This window comes from Nerophis lumbriciformis, linkage group LG36, assembly GCF_033978685.3.
Source record: "Nerophis lumbriciformis linkage group LG36, RoL_Nlum_v2.1, whole genome shotgun sequence".
Classification (NCBI taxonomy): domain Eukaryota; kingdom Metazoa; phylum Chordata; class Actinopteri; order Syngnathiformes; family Syngnathidae; genus Nerophis; species Nerophis lumbriciformis.
Genome location: NC_084583.2, coordinates 21,337,501 through 21,358,688, shown reverse-complemented (window position 1 = coordinate 21,358,688; position 21,188 = coordinate 21,337,501). Strand labels below are relative to the sequence as shown.

Here is a 21,188-nt window from a genome sequence, read left to right as displayed (position 1 = left end):
GACACTTAGGACTAGCACCTGCCAAATACGCGGGCCCGAACAACGCTGCTTGCAGCTTTAATTCTAATTGATTTTTTTGTAACACCGTTAGGGAATGAAGCGCACATTTGTAGGTGTTTCTCCATATTTCTGTACAATAACTCAGATATGGTCATCATATCTTGTGTGGTTGCATCCATGCATGCTGACCTCTTGCCATTTCAATTCATCTGTCATTGATAACGCATCATCATCTCCTCACTCAATCTGCTCCAAACAAGTCTTATCCATCAACATTGTCAGGCTAGAACATGTTGTGTTGATTTAACCTTTGACCCCCGTGCGGCTGCGCCGCCGTCTCCTTGACCTCCAACCTGACCCCTCCCCTTGTTGTGTCAACCGCAGCTCTCCTGTGTCTCCGCACTGACGTTTTCTGCCTGGAGGTCACCCCCCGCGAGGGCCGGCTCGTCCTGGCCGAGGGCTCCTCTCTCACGCTCAAATGCTCGGGCTCGGGGGAGACCACCTGGGCGTTCAAGAGGGACGACGTGCCTTACTTCCAGGTAGAACATGCTTCGCGTAGCTACCAAGTCGTGCGAAACGGCGCCAAGTCCAGCGCGTTGAGCCTGTGGGACGTGAGCTGGAAGCACACGGGTGTGTACCAGTGCACGGATGGACTCACTGGAGAAACCAAGGAGGTGCTCATCTTTGTCCCAGGTTTGGACAATCTCGCTGTTTTAGATGAAGCAAATATCTTAACCTAACAATCGACATATGTCCACCCGTAGACCCTCACATTTGGTTCGTTGAGAGTGCCCACGGCATGCTGACCAAGACCAGCGAAGAGACCACCATCCCCTGCGTGGTCACCAACCCAGAGATCAATGTCACCCTCTACGAGAAGGAAACCGACCTCCCGGTCAGGGGGATGTATGTTCCCAGTGAGGGCTTCACTGCACCCCTGGAGGATAGGACATACCTGTGTCGAGGAGAGCTTAATGGAGAAGTGAAAGAGTCACAAGCGTTCTACGTCTTCAGTATCATGGGTAGGTAAACAGTTCCATTTGTATGGACCTTATTTATTTTCATATTAGACCAGCCCGTTATGATTTTCAATGCGGCCTGCCGGACATTCTACATTCTTTTTTTAGACCTTTAACATGAAAACTGTATCCACTATTATGATGTGCAGTAATGTTTTTAAATGAGCGTAAGTCTTGAACTATACAAAGTGTTTCAATGGTCGAAATCTGCACTTTTGAGTGTTATAGGAGTTATTAGGGTCATCTAGGTCACAGCAGCTCAGACTAGTAACAAAGCAGAGTGGGCGGGGTTTGTTTCCAGAGCAGCCTGCCCGAAACGCATGTGTCAGAAACAGATGCGGCAGCAGATTTATACGTGATAATATATCATATTGTAGCTGTTTATTACACTTTGCATTCACATTTTGCTGTTTGTTACATTTTTGTTGTGTTTTGCTTGATTATAAAAGATACACAATAGAGATGCGCGGATAGGCAATTATTTCATCCGCAACCGCATCACAAAAGTCGTCAACCATCCGCCATCCACCCGAACTAACATTTAATCAAATATATCTAATATAGACGATGCAAGGCATTAGTGAGGTTATAAAGCTTTTGCCTGTTAAAGAAAGGAGACTGATCCAATGCAGCAGAGACATTCAATGCGTGCCACGCTGTCACGGCCCAGACGCACACCAGTGCGCAATCATCTGGGAGCCGCGCTGAGCACACCTCCAAGCGCGCTCGCACCACTCAAACAGCTGCGTTCAGACATGCATCTGTAAGCCTTGTTTTAACATCCTGTGGCACTCTTCTGGGATCACGGCGGACGAAACTGCTCATGCTCAGGGTGTTTGTGGAGGTTCGGGGTTTTGCACAAATGTGATGCACCATGTTAGATGTCCCGGTTTTGTGACTGTCGTAGACATAAACAGTGTCGCAGCTCTTGCAAATCACGTAGCCTGCATTACTATCATCCTGATTTACAACCTCATAAAAACGAGTCCACACTGAACTTTTCTGGCCTTTTTTTCCCCTGGTCTTTAGTATTCCCTTTTTTAGTTTGTCGCGTACCACGTTTGCTGCCGGCGTTGCCATCTCTTTTTTTTTTTCTTCTTCTGTTGTGGCATATGCTGCAGGTGCCTGCTCGTTTTTCGTATGTGGGTAACAACATTTAACTATGTATATATATTTCCCAATTGGTTTAACTGCCACCCGCCTGAATCTATTTAAAATCTCATTTTTTTTAATTTCAACCGCCCGACCCGACCCGCGGATAAAATCTAATTTTTTTGTATTTCAACCGCCCGACCCGCGGATCATCCGCGGACTCCGCGGTTGTGTCCGCAAACCGCGCATCTCTAATACACAACTATGGAGGAGCTGCTCTGAGAAGTAAAAGATGTTCATCCATCCATCCATTTTCTACCGCTTATTCCCTTTTGGGGTCGCGGGGGGCGCTGGAGCCTATCTCAGCAACAATCGGGCGGAAGGCGGGGTACACCCTGGACAAGTCGCCACCTCATCGCAGGGCCAACACAGATAGACAGACAACATTCACACTCACATTCACACACTAGGGACCATTTAGTGTTGCCAATATGTTGTTAATATTCAGTCTTTTATTGTTCATAGTTAATATTGTAAATCCCACCTTCTTTATTTTCATGTACATTTTGGGTGTTCCATTCAGTAAAAAACTGTAAAATTCCATTGCGTTTTTTTGAGGTGGTCTGTCATAACGTTTTTAGAACTCTATGGGACATTGTGACTTTTGGTATTAGTGTTCCTGTAAAAAAGGGAGCCAAACCATTGACGTGCGGTGAGGTTGATGGCTGGTGAGGCACTGACTTCATCACAGTCAGATTTACAAACATATGAACCCTAAAGAGTATCTTATTCACCATTTGATTGGCAGCAGTTAACGGGTTATGTTTAAAAGCTCATACCAGCATTCTTCCCTGCTTGGCACTCAGCATCAAGGCTTGGAATTGGGGGTTAAATCAAAAACAATTATTCCCGGGCGCGGCGCCGCTGCTGCCCACTGCTCCCCTCACATCCCTGTGGGTGATCAAGGGGATGGGTCAAATGCAGAGGACAAATTTCATTACACCTAGTGTGTGTGTGACAATCATTGCTACTTTAACTTAACTTTAACTTTACACATATAAACTGTAGCACACAAAAAAGCACACTTAATAAAAAAAAAATGTTATTATGGTCTTACCTTTACTTACAAGTGCGGGAACAGTGGTGTTGGTGTTGGAGGAGTTGTGAATGAATGAAATATGAAATCCGTGCTGCAGTCTGCAGGTGTACCTAATGTTGTGTCCCTGCAGTCGTTCACGGCTCCTCCGGCGCGAGCATTGTTGTTTTTGCACTTTTTGGCTTCTTGTTAAGTGACTTTTTTGGGATGGATTCGGTCTTGCACGTGGAGGGTTTGGGTGTGGGCTTTGGTTGGTGTGGCGCTCCGGTCGGGGGGTGCAGTCTGCGCGGAGGTGCATTAACCGGCACCAGGAGGCGGGGTTACGCGAGCCTCACACAGTGCGTCTTCGCAGCAGTTTTATGATCGCTCAGCACATGAAATTTCGTTACACACATACAGTTGTTGACAAAATACACTGTACATTATATACCTCAGCTAACTAAACTATGGAAATGTATAATATAATTCATATAGCAATACAGTCTCACTGCACAGCAGGCCAGCAGTTAGCCGAGTCATTGCGCAATCCATGGTGAGGCACTGAGTGACGTGCCTCAACTGGCTGCTGATCACCGCACCGTCTCTTCTCAGTATTTGAACGGCAAATGTGAAAATTCAGCGATTTTGAATAAAAATGATCTAAAACTGGTGAAGTTAAATGGAAAATAACTTTATAGTATAATCACTGGATACATATAACAATTTAATTATTTTTTTTTCTTTTTACATTTTTTTTCTTTCCATGATGGCAGGTGAGGCCCCGCCTCACCTGCCTCTAGTGACCGCACGTCACTGAGCCAAACACACATACTGTACAGCAGACTTTTACAGCTAAATGTGTATAATTAATTTATACACACATACACATTGGCCCCTCAGACACATTTCTTTCTCTCAATGTGGCCCCCCGAGTCAAAATATTTTCCCAGCTCTGTATTAAAAGTTCAAGTTAAAGTAGCAATGATTGTCACACACACACTAGGTGTGGCGAAATTATTCTCTGCATTTGACCCCAGCACCCGAGATCACCCCCTGGGAGGTGAGGGGAGCAGTGTGCAGCAGCGGTGGCCGCGGTGCAAATGCACCCAGAATTAAAAGAAAAGTTTGGATTTTTTTTTCAAAGTGTCATCATTTTAGGGTACCAGCACTCTGTGGAGAAAATGCGGCGTCGTGCTTGGGAACAAGCATTTAATCCCCGCATGAGAAACCTAAAAAACGGGCCAAGTGATGTCATTAGGGGCCCTAGGAGCCCTATTTTCAGACAGTTTGGCTTATTTCGGTGACACCGAGGAGTCCTTCAGGTGTTCCCGGGGAATGAGAGGCCTTTCGTGGGCCATATTTTCAGACAGTTTGCCGTATTTCGGTGACGCCGGGCTTGGGCTCTTCCTGGATCCAGCTGGGGCAGGTGTTGGAGGACAATGGATAACCCCTCCCGTCTCCTGACCACAGTGACTTCAAGAGGGCAGCGGGTCGTAAATAGCGTTGACCTCGGTTACCAAATAGTTGGAAGAGAGTTTGTGAAATACTTCAAAGAGAGTTTGTTTAACACTTCAAAGAGAGTTCCTCTGGAAGTTGAGCAGATCCTGCCATCTGTCCGTGTTGAAATCACAGTGGCGTTTCACGAGCCTTCTTCCTCTTGTTAGGCCTCGAAAGACAGCATTCATAATACAACGTTTCTTTTTGTGATAACTTACAAACAATTATTCCAACACAGACAGTTTGGCTTATTTCGGTGACGCCGAGGGGTCCTTCAGGTCTCCCCGGGGAATGTGAGGCCTTTTGGGGCCATAGGTCAAAAAAAGCGTGGGGAATTGGAGCCCTCCGGTGGACTCCCGCCGCAAATGCACCCCGAATTAAAGGCGTTATTTCCAGGCCTTTTGGGGCCCTATTTTCAGACTGTCACGTTCAAACACTGAGGACATCTGTTAAACAAGACAAAAGGCAAGGAATCAAACAGAGACAGAATTCAATTTGGACTCAATTGAGGAGAGACATGGCCACTGCACTCTCTGTACAGTCCTGCACCACGCTCTGACGAAGAAGGTTTCCGTCTCCTCTTTATTACAATATTCAATGTTCACGCACCAACACATGTCTCAGCAGGAATGGGGAGTATGTAAAACAGTCATTGTTTTCGGTCGCTTTGAAGTCCAAGAAGAGGATTTCTCGGGCTTGGGCTCTTCCTGGATCCAGCTGGGGCAGGTGTTGGAGGACAATGGATAACCCCTCCCGTCTCCTGACCACAGTGACTTCAAGAGGGCAGCGGGTCGTAAATAGCGTTGACCTCGGTTACCAAATAGTTGGAAGAGACTTTGTGAAATACTTCAAAGAGAGTTCGTTTAACACTTCAAAGAGAGTTCCTCTGGAAGTTGAGCAGATCCTGCCATCTGTCCGTGTTGAAATCACAGTGGCGTTTCACGAGCCTTCTTCCTCTTGTTAGGCCTCGAAAGACAGCATTCATAATACAACGTTTCTTTTGTGATAACTTACAAACAATTATTCCGACACAGACAGTTTGGCTTATTTCGGTGACGCCGAGGGGTCCTTCAGGTCTCCCCGGGGAATGTGAGGCCTTTTGTGGGCCATAGGTCAAAAAAAGCGTGGGGAATTAGAGCCCTCCGGTGGACTCCCGCCGCAAATGCACCCCGAATTAAAGGCATTATTTCCAGGCCTTTTGGGGCCCTATTTTCAGACAGTTTGGCTTATTTCGGTGACGCCGAGGGGTCCTTCAGGTCTCCCCGGGGAATGTGAGGCCTTTTGGGGCCATAGGTCAAAAAAAGCGTGGGGAATTGGAGCCCTCCGGTGGACTCCCGCCGCAAATGCACCCCGAATTAAAGGCGTTATTTCCAGGCCTTTTGGGGCCCTATTTTCAGACTGTCACGTTCAAACACTGAGGACATCTGTTAAACAAGACAAAAGGCAAGGAATCAAACAGAGACAGAATTCAATTTGGACTCAATTGAGAAGAGACATGGCCACTGCACTCTCTGTACAGTCCTGCACCACGCTCTGACGAAGAAGGTTTTCGTCTCCTCTTTATTACAATATTCAATGTTCACGCACCAACACATGTCTCAGCAGGAATGGGGAGTATGTAAAACAGTCATTGTTTTCGGTCGCTTTGAAGTCCAAGAAGAGGATTTCTCGGGCTTGGGCTCTTCCTGGATCCAGCTGGGGCAGGTGTTGGAGGACAATGGATAACCCCTCCCGTCTCCTGACCACAGTGACTTCAAGAGGGCAGCGGGTCGTAAATAGCGTTGACCTCGGTTACCAAATAGTTGGAAGAGACTTTGTGAAATACTTCAAAGAGAGTTCGTTTAACACTTCAAAGAGAGTTCCTCTGGAAGTTGAGCAGATCCTGCCATCTGTCCGTGTTGAAATCACAGTGGCGTTTCACGAGCCTTCTTCCTCTTGTTAGGCCTCGAAAGACAGCATTCATAATACAACGTTTCTTTTGTGATAACTTACAAACAATTATTCCAACACAGACAGTTTAGCTTATTTCGGTGACGCCGAGGGGTCCTTCAGGTCTCCCCGGGGAATGTGAGGCCTTTTGTGGGCCATAGGTCAAAAAAAGCGTGGGGAATTAGAGCCCTCCGGTGGACTCCCGCCGCAAATGCACCCCGAATTAAAGGCATTATTTCCAGGCCTTTTGGGGCCCTATTTTCAGACAGTTTGGCTTATTTCGGTGACGCCGAGGGGTCCTTCAGGTCTCCCCGGGGAATGTGAGGCCTTTTGGGGCCATAGGTCAAAAAAAGCGTGGGGAATTAGAGCCCTCCGGTGGACTCCCGCCGCAAATGCACCCCGAATTAAAGGCATTATTTCCAGGCCTTTTGGGGCCCTATTTTCAGACTGTCACGTTCAAACACTGAGGACATCTGTTAAACAAGACAAAAGGCAAGGAATCAAACAGAGACAGAATTCAATTTGGACTCAATTGAGGAGAGACATGGCCACTGCACTCTCTATACAGTCCTGCACCACGCTCTGACGAAGAAGGTTTCCGTCTCCTCTTTATTACAATATTCAATGTTCACGCACCAACACATGTCTCAGCAGGAATAATAATAATAATAATACCTAGGATTTATATAGCGCTTTTCTAAGTACCCAAAGTCGCTTTACATGTAGAACCCATCAATGGAGAGTATGTAAAACAGTCATTGTTTTCGGTCGCTTTGAAGTCCAAGAAGAGGATTTCTCGGGCTTGGGCTCTTCCTGGATCCAGCTGGGGCAGGTGTTGGAGGACAATGGATAACCCCTCCCGTCTCCTGACCACAGTGACTTCAAGAGGGCAGCGGGTCGTAAATAGCGTTGACCTCGGTTACCAAATAGTTGGAAGAGAGTTTGTGAAATACTTCAAAGAGAGTTCGTTTAACACTTCAAAGAGAGTTCCTCTGGAAGTTGAGCAGATCCTGCCATCTGTCCGTGTTGAAATCACAGTGGCGTTTCACGAGCCTTCTTCCTCTTGTTAGGCCTCGAAAGACAGCATTCATAATACAACGTTTCTTTTGTGATAACTTACAAACAATTATTCCAACACAGACAGTTTGGCTTATTTCGGTGACGCCGAGGGGTCCTTCAGGTCTCCCCGGGGAATGTGAGGCCTTTTGGGGCCGTAGGTCAAAAAAAGCGTGGGGAATTAGAGCCCTCCGGTGGACTCCCGCCGCAAATGCACCCCGAATTAAAGGCATTATTTCCAGGTCTTTTGGGGCCATATTTTCAGACAGTTTGCCGTATTTCGGTGACGCCGAGGGGTCCTTCAGGTCGTCCCGGGGAATGAGAGGCCTTTCGTGGGCCATATTTTCAGACAGTTTGCCGTATTTCGGTGACGCCGAGGGGTCCTTCAGGTCTTCCCGGGGAATGAGAGGCCTTTCGTGGGCCATATTTTCAGACAGTTTGCCGTATTTCGGTGACGCCGAGGGGGTCCTTCAGGTCTTCCCGGGGAATGAGAGGCCTTTCGTGGGCCATATTTTCAGACAGTTTGCCGTATTTCGGTGACGCCGAGGGGTCCTTCAGGTCTCCCCGGGGAATGTGAGGCCTTTTGTGGGCCATAGGTCAAAAAAAGCGTGGGGAATTAGAGCCCTCCGGTGGACTCCCGCCGCAAATGCACCCCGAATTAAAGGCATTATTTCCAGGCCTTTTGGGGCCCTATTTTCAGACAGTTTGGCTTATTTCGGTGACGCCGAGGAGTCCTTCAGGTCTTCCCGGGGAATGAGAGGCCTTTCGTGGGCCATATTTTCAGACAGTTTGCCGTATTTCGGTGACGCCGAGGGGTCCTTCAGGTCTTGCCGGGGAATGAGAGGCCTTTCGTGGGCCATATTTTCAGACAGTTTGCCGTATTTCGGTGACGCCGAGGGGGTCCTTCAGGTCTTCCCGGGGAATGAGAGGCCTTTCGTGGGCCATATTTTCAGACAGTTTGCCGTATTTCGGTGACGCCGAGGGGTCCTTCAGGTCTCCCCGGGGAATGTGAGGCCTTTTGGGGCCATAGGTCAAAAAAAACGTGGGGAATTGGAGCCCTCCGGTGGACTCCCGCCGCAAATGCACCCCGAATTAAAGGCATTATTTCCAGGCCTTTTGGGGCCCTATTTTCAGACAGTTTGGCTTCTTTCGGTGACGCCGAGGGGTCCTTCAGGTCTCCCCGGGGAATGTGATGCCTTTTGGGATATCATTTTTGGTGATTTAACCAAGACCATGTTGTCCCTATATCAGATGTACCTAATCAAGTGCATTGCAAGTTCATGCTATTAAATCCCGTTATCATCACTTCCCTCTGCAGTCCCAGAGGCCATCGACGCCTACATCAACGCATCAAAGACGGTGCTGAAGCAGGGCGAGCCGCTGACCGTCAACTGCACCGTGCACGGAGCCGAGCTGGTCTTTTTTTCCTGGGACGTCCCCAACAGGGAGGTGAGTAGGAGGGAAAGCAGGAAGAGGGATGCTTTTGTTCCTTCTCTCCCATCGCGGTCATCACTCTCAGACCCTCACGGCCGAGCTTAATCGCATCAAGATGTCGGAGACACACCTCCCTGACACTCACTGCTTCGGGTTCCACTCATGAACCTGTCATGTGACCTTCCAGTGACAATATCTCCCACACAGGAGTCGGAATGTTTGACCACCTAAAACTTGTCTTGCAGGCTGCAGATGTGGAGCCTCTAACAGATGTCCTGTCAGCCATGAGCATGAGATCCTGCCTCATCTTCCCTCATGCCACGCTGGCCCACAGCGGGAGATACGTGTGCCAAGTCCACGAGGGGGTGGAGGACCAGACGGCCTCCGCCAGTGTCAACATCACAGTGCTCGGTCAGACACGCACACACATAAATAATCAACTCAAGCAAGACAGATTATTATTGTGGTTTACTGACCAAGAGAGGAGTGCTCGGTACTTCATCTTGCTGCAAGTTGTGCCAAGAGGGAAGCGTCTTCCAGAGGAACTTAATATCTCTTGTATTTATTTCTGTTAGTGAAAGCGTGAAATCAACCTGCTCACGCCCTCACACAAGGGAGCCTTTATGCTAAATGTTTGAAGAATGTGACTTTATCAGAGCATTAACTGAAGAGGAAAGTATCACCCCCAACCCATACTTGCCAACCCTAACCCGAATTTTCCGGGAGACTCCCGAAATTCAGCGCCTCTCCCGAAAACCTCCCGGGACAAATATTCTCCCGAAAATCTCCCGATTTTCAGCCGGAGCTGGAGGCCACGCCCCCTCCAGCTCCATGCGGACCTGAGTGAGGACAGCCTTTTTTCAAGTATTTATTTTATTTATATATATATATATAGGTAGAATTCACTGAAAGTCAAGTATTTCTTATATATATATATATATATATATATATATATATATATATATATATATATATATATATATCTTAACCACACCCCCCGCCCCACCCCCGACCACGCCCCCGCCTCCACCCCCCACCTCCCGAAATCGGAGGTCTCAAGGTTGGCAAGTATGGCATAACTCCATGTTGCATCCAACCTGACTCACTGCATTCTCTTCCATGTACGCACATCACCATCTTGCAAATCTATAAGCCAACCCACCTTACGCATAAACCACGTTACGCATAAATCATATAGCCTACTACCATGTCAATACACAAAGTAGAAAATCATTACATGTAATGTATGATATTGTGCCAAGCAAATACCACTCCACATGTGTTTGATGCACATACAGTACCAGCCGTGCTAATGTTGGAACACATTTCCTCAGTGTATCAGCATATTGAGAAGGAAATAGGCACTGACATTACCCATATCCACATAGCTTTTATTTGTTGAAAATAATATATTTCCTCCGTTAGCCTGTATGTCATTGACCGGGCAAGCATGCTAAGCATTACACTAGGAGCTGAGCACCATCACACTAAGCATTGGTTGCAGGAACATACTAGCTTTGTTAGACAAGATCATAGACTGTATTGGACAATATAGTTTACATACCAAATGTCAATTTCCATTACTTACAAGTAATAAGAAAACGTAAATGCCTGACTTACCTATCAAGGAGGAAATGAGCAAGTTTGGCGTCAGATGAAAAAATCTTCTCCGCCTTCAATCGTCTCCATCTTTCAAAGGCATCCCCGATACAAATTATGTTTTGGTCCTGGCTTTGTCATGAATAAGTTGAGAATCGTAACGAGGCCTTTTAGATTTATCAAGGTCTGACATGTTTAGTAACTTTACCAGTGGCAGTAGCTAGACGAATGTGTAACTGGCAACCTGGATGTGACACACTCACAGACTTTCTAATTGGTCAAACGGTGGAGGGCGGGGCATCGAAATAAAAACAACAATATTTCGGGGCTGTAAATCTAATTTTAAAATGAGCATATCCCAGTTGGACTACTGTTATTAGTTATAGAGGTATTCCAAAAGAACATGATTTATTAATGCCTTTTGACATAGCAAGGCCATTTAATGATGACTTGACATGAAATTATTACAGATGGCACCTTTCACTCAAATAAACAACAATAAAAAATGCAAATATTTTAGTCTAGTTTGTTTGTTTTTCTACTTAAGGTAACATTTTTATTCTATTTTTATTATCGGCATATTGGTTATTATAACCATGTACTTAAATTGTTATTGTATTTTTCTTTCTTTTTATTTTTTTAGCTGCTTGTTCTTCTCAGACAGTTTAAATATGATAATATGATGATTATTACTGTTATTAGGATTAGATTATGTCATTACTTGGTCCTGGGGTTTAGTTTTTCTGGGATGCAACGGAAAGTAGGCTCGGGCGAGACGGGAATTTAAGTACATTTTTATTTAAAGACTATTACTACAAAAAAAAGGAAGTAAACAAAAGGCGCGCACAATGGCGGAGAACAAACTATGAAACCAAAAAGACTATAAACATGGAACAAAAATGTACTTGGCTTGGACAAAAATAGTAGCATGAAGGATGGACATGGAAAGAAGTGTCAGGAATGGACAGAGCATAAATGTGAGGATGTCGTCAGAACGACAAACTGAAAAGAATGAACTTAAATACTATGGACATGATTAGTGAAAGCAGGTGCGTGACTCAAAACGTGAAACAGGTGCGTGACGTGACAGGTGAAAACTAATGTATGCTATGGTGACAAAACAAAAGTGCACAAAAAGTCCAAAAACCAAAACGAACATGACCAAAACAAAAACATGATCACACAGACATGACAGATTATTACTACTACTATAGTTGATAACAATAATAAAAAATTACTAGAAAGACATACATGAATTCTAAAAATATTGCTGTATAATGATACTTTTTTAATTTTTTTATAATTAATAATGTTTGACTATAAGTTTTTTTTAAAAGTGTTTAAAAACTAATACAGCTCTAATAGTAGTAATGCAATTATTATTTCATTATTATCTATTTTGTAAAATATTATGTTAATACTACTTTTATAATCATTATTTATATTATTATCTATAACAGTGGATTAGTTCAAAATTAAATTAATAGTACCGTATATATTTTTTTCTTTTTTTTTTGTTTTAAAATATAGTTTCATTATTGTCATTATCTTTTGTCCTTGCTCTGAAGGGCTGGAAGAAAACCAAGTAAGGAAGCTTATTTGTAAGTTCTGTCGGAGAAGCTAAAAGAGTCCGATTGAATGAATTGTATTTTACATTCTTTCGGGGCTGTAAATCTAATTTTAAAATGAGCATATCCCAGTTGGACTACTATTATTAGTTATAGAGGTATTCCAAAAGAACATGATTTATTAATGCCTTTTGACATAGCAAGGCCATTTAATGATGACTTGACATGAAATTATTACAGATGGCACCTTTCACTCAAATAAACAACAATAAAAAATGCAAATATTTTAGTCTAGTTTGTTTGTTTTTCTACTTAAGGTAACATTTTTATTCTATTTTTATTATCGGCATATTGGTTATTATAACCATGTACTTAAATTGTTATTGTATTTTTCTTTCTTTTTATTTTTTTAGCTGCTTGTTCTTCTCAGACAGTTTAAATATGATAATATGATGATTATTACTGTTATTAGGATTAGATTATGTCATTACTTGGTCCTGGGGTTTAGTTTTTCTGGGATGCAACGGAAAGTAGGCTCGGGCGAGACGGGAATTTAAGTACGTTTTTATTTAAAGACTATTACTACAAAAAAAAGGAAGTAAACAAAAGGCGCGCACAATGGCGGAGAACAAACTATGAAACCAAAAAGACTATAAACATGGAACAAAAACTTACTTGGCTTGGACAAAAATAGTAGCATGAAGGATGGACATGGAAAGAAGTGTCAGGAATGGACAGAGCATAAATGTGAGGATGTCGTCAGAACGACAAACTGAAAAGAATGAACTTAAATACTATGGACATGATTAGTGAAAGCAGGTGCGTGACTCAAAACGTGAAACAGGTGCGTGACGTGACAGGTGAAAACTAATGTATGCTATGGTGACAAAACAAAAGTGCACAAAAAGTCCAAAAACCAAAACGAACATGACCAAAACAAAAACATGATCACACAGACATGACAGATTATTACTACTACTATAGTTGATAACAATAATAAAAAATTACTAGAAAGACATACATGAATTCTAAAAATATTGCTGTATAATGATACTTTTTTTTATTTTTTTATAATTAATAATGTTTGACTATAAGTTTTTTTTAAAAGTGTTTAAAAACTAATACAGCTCTAATAGTAGTAATGCAATTATTATTTCATTATTATCTATTTTGTAAAATATTATGTTAATACTACTTTTATAATCATTATTTATATTATTATCTATAACAGTGGATTAGTTCAAAATTAAATTAATAGTACCGTATATATTTTTTTCTTTTTTTTAGTTTTAAAATATAGTTTCATTATTGTCATTATCTTTTGTCCTTGCTCTGAAGGGCTGGAAGAAAACCAAGTAAGGAAGCTTATTTGTAAGTTCTGTCGGAGAAGCTAAAAGAGTCCGATTGAATGAATTGTATTTTACATTCTTTCGGGGCTGTAAATCTAATTTTAAAATGAGCATATCCCAGTTGGACTAGTGTTATTAGTTATAGAGGTATTCCAAAAGAACATGATTTATTAATGCCTTTTGACATAGCAAGGCCATTTAATGATGACTTGACATGAAATTATTACAGATGGCACCTTTCACTCAAATAAACAACAATAAAAAATGCAAATATTTTAGTCTAGTTTGTTTGTTTTTCTACTTAAGGTAACATTTTTATTCTATTTTTATTATCGGCATATTGGTTATTATAACCATGTACTTAAATTGTTATTGTATTTTTCTTTCTTTTTATTTTTTTAGCTGCTTGTTCTTCTCAGACAGTTTAAATATGATAATATGATGATTATTACTGTTTTTAGGATTAGATTATGTCATTACTTGGTCCTGGGGTTTAGTTTTTCTGGGATGCAACGGAAAGTAGGCTCGGGCGAGACGGGAATTTAAGTACGTTTTTATTTAAAGACTATTACTACAAAAAAAAGGAAGTAAACAAAAGGCGCGCACAATGGCGGAGAACAAACTATGAAACCAAAAAGACTATAAACATGGAACAAAAACTTACTTGGCTTGGACAAAAATAGTAGCATGAAGGATGGACATGGAAAGAAGTGTCAGGAATGGACAGAGCATAAATGTGAGGATGTCGTCAGAACGACAAACTGAAAAGAATGAACTTAAATACTATGGACATGATTAGTGAAAGCAGGTGCGTGACTCAAAACGTGAAACAGGTGCGTGACGTGACAGGTGAAAACTAATGTATGCTATGGTGACAAAACAAAAGTGCACAAAAAGTCCAAAAACCAAAACGAACATGACCAAAACAAAAACATGATCACACAGACATGACAGATTATTACTACTACTATAGTTGATAACAATAATAAAAAATTACTAGAAAGACATACATGAATTCTAAAAATATTGATGTATAATGACACTTTTTTTATTTTTTTATAATTAATAATGTTTGACTATAAGTTTTTTTTTAAAGTGTTTGAAAACTAATACAGCTCTAATAGTAGTAATGCAATTATTATTTCATTATTATCTATTTTGTGAAATATTATGTTAATACTACTTTTATAATCATTATTTATATTATTATCTATAACAGTGGATTAGTTCAAAATTAAATTAATAGTACCGTATATATTTTTTTCTTTTTTTTAGTTTTAAAATATAGTTTCATTATTGTCATTATCTTTTGTCCTTGCTCTGAAGGGCTGGAAGAAAACCAAGTAAGGAAGCTTATTTGTAAGTTCTGTCGGAGAAGCTAAAAGAGTCCGATTGAATGAATTGTATTTTACATTCTTTCGGGGCTGTAAATCTAATTTTAAAATGAGCATATCCCAGTTGGACTACTGTTATTAGTTATAGAGGTATTCCAAAAGAACATGATTTATTAATGCCTTTTGACATAGCAAGGCCATTTAATGATGACTTGACATGAAATTATTACAGATGGCACCTTTCACTCAAATAAACAACAATAAAAAATGCAAATATTTTAGTCTAGTTTGTTTGTTTTTCTACTTAAGGTAACATTTTTATTCTATTTTTATTATCGGCATATTGGTTATTATAACCATGTACTTAAATTGTTATTGTATTTTTCTTTCTTTTTATTTTTTTAGCTGCTTGTTCTTCTCAGACAGTTTAAATATGATAATATGATGATTGTTACTGTTATTAGGATTAGATTATATCATTACTTGGTCCTGGGGTTTGGATGCAACGGAAAGTAGGCTCGGGCGAGACGGGAATTTAAGTACATTTTTATTTAAAGACTATTACTACAAAAAAAAGGAAGTAAACAAAAGGCGCGCACAATGGCGGAGAACAAACTATGAAAACAAAAAGACTATAAACATGGAACAAAAACTTACTTGGCTTGGACAAAAATAGTAGCATGAAGGATGGACATGGAAAGAAGTGTCAGGAATGGACAGAGCATAAATGTGAGGATGTCGTCAGAACGACAAACTGAAAAGAATGAACTTAAATACTATGGACATGATTAGTGAAAGTAGGTGCGTGACTCAAAACGTGAAACAGGTGCGTGACGTGACAGGTGAAAACTAATGTATGCTATGGTGACAAAACAAAAGTGCACAAAAAGTCCAAAAACCAAAACGAACATGACCAAAACAAAAACATGATCACACAGACATGACAGATTATTACTACTACTATAGTTGATAACAATAATAAAAAATTACTAGAAAGACATACATGAATTCTAAAAATATTGCTGTATAATGACACTTTTTTAATTTTTTTATATTTAATAATGTTTGACTATAAGTTTTTTTTTAAAGTGTTTGAAAACTAATACAGCTCTAATAGTAGTAATGCAATTATTATTTCATTATTATCTATTTTGTAAAATATTATGTTAATACTACTTTTATAATCATTATTTATATTATTATCTATAACAGTGGATTAGTTCAAAATTAAATTAATAGTACCGTATATATTTTTTTCTTTTTTTTAGTTTTAAAATATAGTTTCATTATTGTCATTATCTTTTGTCCTTGCTCTGAAGGGCTGGAAGAAAACCAAGTAAGGAAGCTTATTTGTAAGTTCTGTCGGAGAAGCTAAAAGAGTCCGATTGAATGAATTGTATTTTACATTCTTTCGGGGCTGTAAATCTAATTTTAAAATGAGCATATCCCAGTTGGACTACTGTTATTAGTTATAGAGGTATTCCAAAAGAACATGATTTATTAATGCCTTTTGACATAGCAAGGCCATTTAATGATGACTTGACATGAAATTATTACAGATGGCACCTTTCACTCAAATAAACAACAATAAAAAATGCAAATATTTTAGTCTAGTTTGTTTGTTTTTCTACTTAAGGTAACATTTTTATTCTATTTCTATTATCGGCATATTGGTTATTATAACCATGTACTTAAATTGTTATTGTATTTTTCTTTCTTTTTATTTTTTTAGCTGCTTGTTCTTCTCAGACAGTTTAAATATGATAATATGATGATTATTACTGTTATTAGGATTAGATTATGTCATTACTTGGTCCTGGGGTTTAGTTTTTCTGGGATGCAACGGAAAGTAGGCTCGGGCGAGACGGGAATTTAAGTACATTTTTATTTAAAGACTATTACTACAAAAAAAAGGAAGGAAACAAAAGGCGCGCACAATGGCGGAGAACAAACTATGAAAACAAAAAGACTATAAACATGGAACAAAAACGTACTTGGCTTGGACAAAAATAGTAGCATGAAGGATGGACATGGAAAGAAGTGTCAGGAATGGACAGAGCATAAATGTGAGGATGTCGTCAGAACGACAAACTGAAAAGAATGAACTTAAATACTATGGACATGATTAGTGAAAGCAGGTGCGTGACTCAAAACGTGAAACAGGTGCGTGACGTGACAGGTGAAAACTAATGTATGCTATGGTGACAAAACAAAAGTGCACAAAAAGTCCAAAAACCAAAACGAACATGACCAAAACAAAAACACGATCACACAGACATGACAGATTATTACTACTACTATAGTTGATAACAATAATAAAAAATTACTAGAAAGACATACATGAATTCAAAAAATATTGCTGTATAATGATACTTTTTTTTAAAAATTATAATTAATAATGTTTGACTATAAGTTTTTTTTTAAAGTGTTTAAAAACTAATACAGCTCTAATAGTAGTAATGCAATTATTATTTCATTATTATCTATTTTGTAAAATATTATGTTAATACTACTTTTATAATCATTATTTATATTATTATCCATAACAGTGGATTAGTTCAAAATTAAATTAATAGTACCGTATATATTTTTTTCTTTTTTTTTGTTTTAAAATATAGTTTCATTATTGTCATTATCTTTTGTCCTTGCTCTGAAGGGCTGGAAGAAAACCAAGTAAGGAAGCTTATTTGTAAGTTCTGTCGGAGAAGCTAAAAGAGTCCGATTGAATGAATTGTATTTTACATTCTTTCGGGGCTGTAAATCTAATTTTAAAATGAGCATATCCCAGTTGGACTACTGTTATTAGTTATAGAGGTATTCCAAAAGAACATGATTTATTAATGCCTTTTGACATAGCAAGGCCATTTAATGATGACTTGACATGAAATTATTACAGATGGCACCTTTCACTCAAATAAACAACAATAAAAAATGCAAATATTTTAGTCTAGTTTGTTTGTTTTTCTACTTAAGGTAACATTTTTATTCTATTTTTATTATCGGCATATTGGTTATTATAACCATGTACTTAAATTGTTATTGTATTTTTCTTTCTTTTTATTTTTTTAGCTGCTTGTTCTTCTCAGACAGTTTAAATATGATAATATGATGATTATTACTGTTATTAGGATTAGATTATGTCATTACTTGGTCCTGGGGTTTAGTTTTTCTGGGATGCAACGGAAAGTAGGCTCGGGCGAGACGGGAATTTAAGTACATTTTTATTTAAAGACTATTACTACAAAAAAAAGGAAGTAAACAAAAGGCGCGCACAATGGCGGAGAACAAACTATGAAACCAAAAAGACTATAAACATGGAACAAAAACTTACTTGGCTTGGACAAAAATAGTAGCATGAAGGATGGACATGGAAAGAAGTGTCAGGAATGGACAGAGCATAAATGTGAGGATGTCGTCAGAAAGACAAACTGAAAAGAATGAACTTAAATACTATGGACATGATTAGTGAAAGCAGGTGCGTGACTCAAAACGTGAAACAGGTGCGTGACGTGACAGGTGAAAACTAATGTATGCTATGGTGACAAAACAAAAGTGCACAAAAAGTCCAAAAACCAAAACGAACATGACCAAAACAAAAACATGATCACACAGACATGACAGATTATTACTACTACTATAGTTGATAACAATAATAAAAAATTACTAGAAAGACATACATGAATTCTAAAAATATTGATGTATAATGATACTTTTTTTTATTTTTTTATAATTAATAATGTTTGACTATAAGGTTTTTTTTAAAGTGTTTGAAAACTAATACAGCTCTAATAGTAGTAATGCAATTATTATTTCATTATTATCTATTTTGTAAAATATTATGTTAATACTATTTTTATAATCATTATTTATATTATTATCTATAACAGTAGATTAGTTCAAAATTAAATTAATAGTACCGTGTATATTTTTGTCTTTTTTTTTTGTCTTAAAATATAGTCCTTGCTCTGAAGGGCTGGAAGAAAACCAAATAAGGAAGCTTATTTGTCGGAGAAGCTAAAAGAGTCCGATTGAATGAATTTTATTTGACATTCTTTCCACCTTCTGGGAGTCATAAGTTAGTGGATGTTTATTCTATCTGCCGCGAGGTGTGTTGTGTTTATGAACTTTTCAAATAACTTCCATGCTTCATGGTACAACAAGGCGTGTTTAGCTTTTTTGGACATGACAGTGGAAAAGACAGTGTGTGCCCACCCTTACCGTGTCCCACTCTCAGTATTCCTTGTGTGACGCTTGTGAATATTGTCCCCCCCCAGAGCGAGGCTTTGTGGCCATAAGTCCAGCTGAGGATCAGAAGGTCACGGCCTTGCTTCAGGAGAACGTGGAGCTGAGAGTGGAGATGGACGCCTACCCTCCCCCCCGGGTCACCTGGCGCAAAGACGGCACCGCCATCAATGGAGACAAAACCATCATCAACAGGCGAGAGCATGAGATAAGGTAGGACGGAACACAACCATTGAGCACACCCAGCAGCTTGAGACGTGGAAGCAATTAGCGCTTCAGCATCCTCAGTAGAAGAGCCTCCAGAGACGTCCAGTTCTTGTCAGTCATCACAGTGTAACACAATAGTCCGTGTTGGGAGTCACAACACAGGAACCATAAACACAAACACACTCGTATAACTGCAGGAAGTGCTCACCTCCCTCCCATCCCCTCACCCCCAGGAAAAAAAAAAACTCCTATATGTATCTTTATTTCCACACCCAGGGTGAATAAATGTTGGTATAGCTTGTTGTGTGAAGTGCCATGTAATCAAATGCAAGGCTTGTTTAATGCAAACAATCTTAGCCTTTGAAAGCAAGAAGCCATTTGTTAACTTGGTAAATCAAAACATGGCTTATTGTGAGGCAATAGAACCATGTGACCACCCCTATAGCCCAGGAGTGCTCATTACGTCGATCGCAAGCTACCGGTCGATCATGGAGGGTGTGTCAGTCGATCGCCAGCCAGGCATTAAAAAAATAATCCTAAAAATGAGCGATCATAAATCTTCACTATGACGTCACTTTCGTCACTTGATTGACATTCACGGCACCCGAGGGTCTTCTGAGATGACGCTGGCTGCTGCCAGCTCATTAAAATTACCGACAGGAAGGCGAGAAACACTTTATTTCAACAGACTCTGGCGCCGTACCTGTCGTCAAAACTCCAAAGACCGACTGCACAGTTGCACAGTAAAAGCTCTGCTTCATCCTGCCTGCGCTACCAAAATAAGAGTCTCAGAAAGCTGGCGTGCACAAGCTAGCAAGCTACGGAGTTTGCCGACAATGTATTTCTTGTAAAGTGTATACAAAGGAGTACGGAAGCTGGACAAATAAGATGCCAAAAACCAACCACTTTCATGTGGTATTGGACAGAAAGGAGGACTTTTTTTCTCCTCCATTCGAAAATGTGGACGTTATCATCACTACTGTCTGATTCCAATCAATGCAAGTCATCAGAAAGATGAAGAAAGGAATCTATATGTGTTAAACATGCTTGTATTATCTCTAAACACTTTTAACTTATTAACAATATTAACTATATGTGTTAAACATGCTTGTATTATCTTTAAACACTTTTAACTTATTAACAATATTAACTATATGTGTTAAACATGCTTGTATTATCTCTAAACACTTTTAACTTATTAACAATATTAACTATATGTGTTAAACATGCTTGTATTATCTTTAAACACTTTTAACTTATTAACAATATTAACTATATGTGTTAAACATGCTTGTATTATCTCTAAACACTTTTAACTTATTAACAATATTAACTATATGTGTTAAACATGCTTGTATTATCTTTAAACACTTTTAACTTATTAACAATATTAACTATATGTGTTAAACATGCTTGTATTATCTTTAAACATCTTTAACTTGTTAACAATATTAACTATATGTGGTAAACATGCTTGTATTATCTTTAAACACTTTTGACTTATTAACAATATTAACTATAAGTGTTAAACATGCTTGTATTATCTTTAAATACCTTTAGCTTGTTAACAATATTAACTATATGTGTTAAACATGCTTGTATTATCTCTAAACACTTTTAACTTATTAACAATATTAACTATATGTGTTAAACATGCTTGTATTATCTCTAAACACTTTTAACTTATTAACAATATTAACTATATGTGTTAAACATGCTTGTATTATCTTTAAACATCTTTAACTTGTTAACAATATTAACTATATGTGGTAAACATGCTTGTATTA

The 21,188-nt window shown here is 39.5% G+C and overlaps 1 protein-coding gene across 1 annotated transcript in view; it reads left to right on the top strand.

Annotated features, from left to right (window-relative positions):
* pdgfrb (platelet-derived growth factor receptor, beta polypeptide) overlaps nucleotides 1–21,188 on the top strand; it is a 151,033-nt gene that overhangs the window by 74,289 nt on the left and 55,556 nt on the right. Inside the window, exons 3-7 of the mRNA XM_061930654.1 lie at nucleotides 385–693; nucleotides 765–1,022; nucleotides 8,987–9,117; nucleotides 9,348–9,513; nucleotides 19,227–19,407. Coding sequence (XP_061786638.1) covers nucleotides 385–693; nucleotides 765–1,022; nucleotides 8,987–9,117; nucleotides 9,348–9,513; nucleotides 19,227–19,407 — 1,045 coding nt within the window. The remainder of the gene's footprint in view (nucleotides 1–384; nucleotides 694–764; nucleotides 1,023–8,986; nucleotides 9,118–9,347; nucleotides 9,514–19,226; nucleotides 19,408–21,188) is intronic.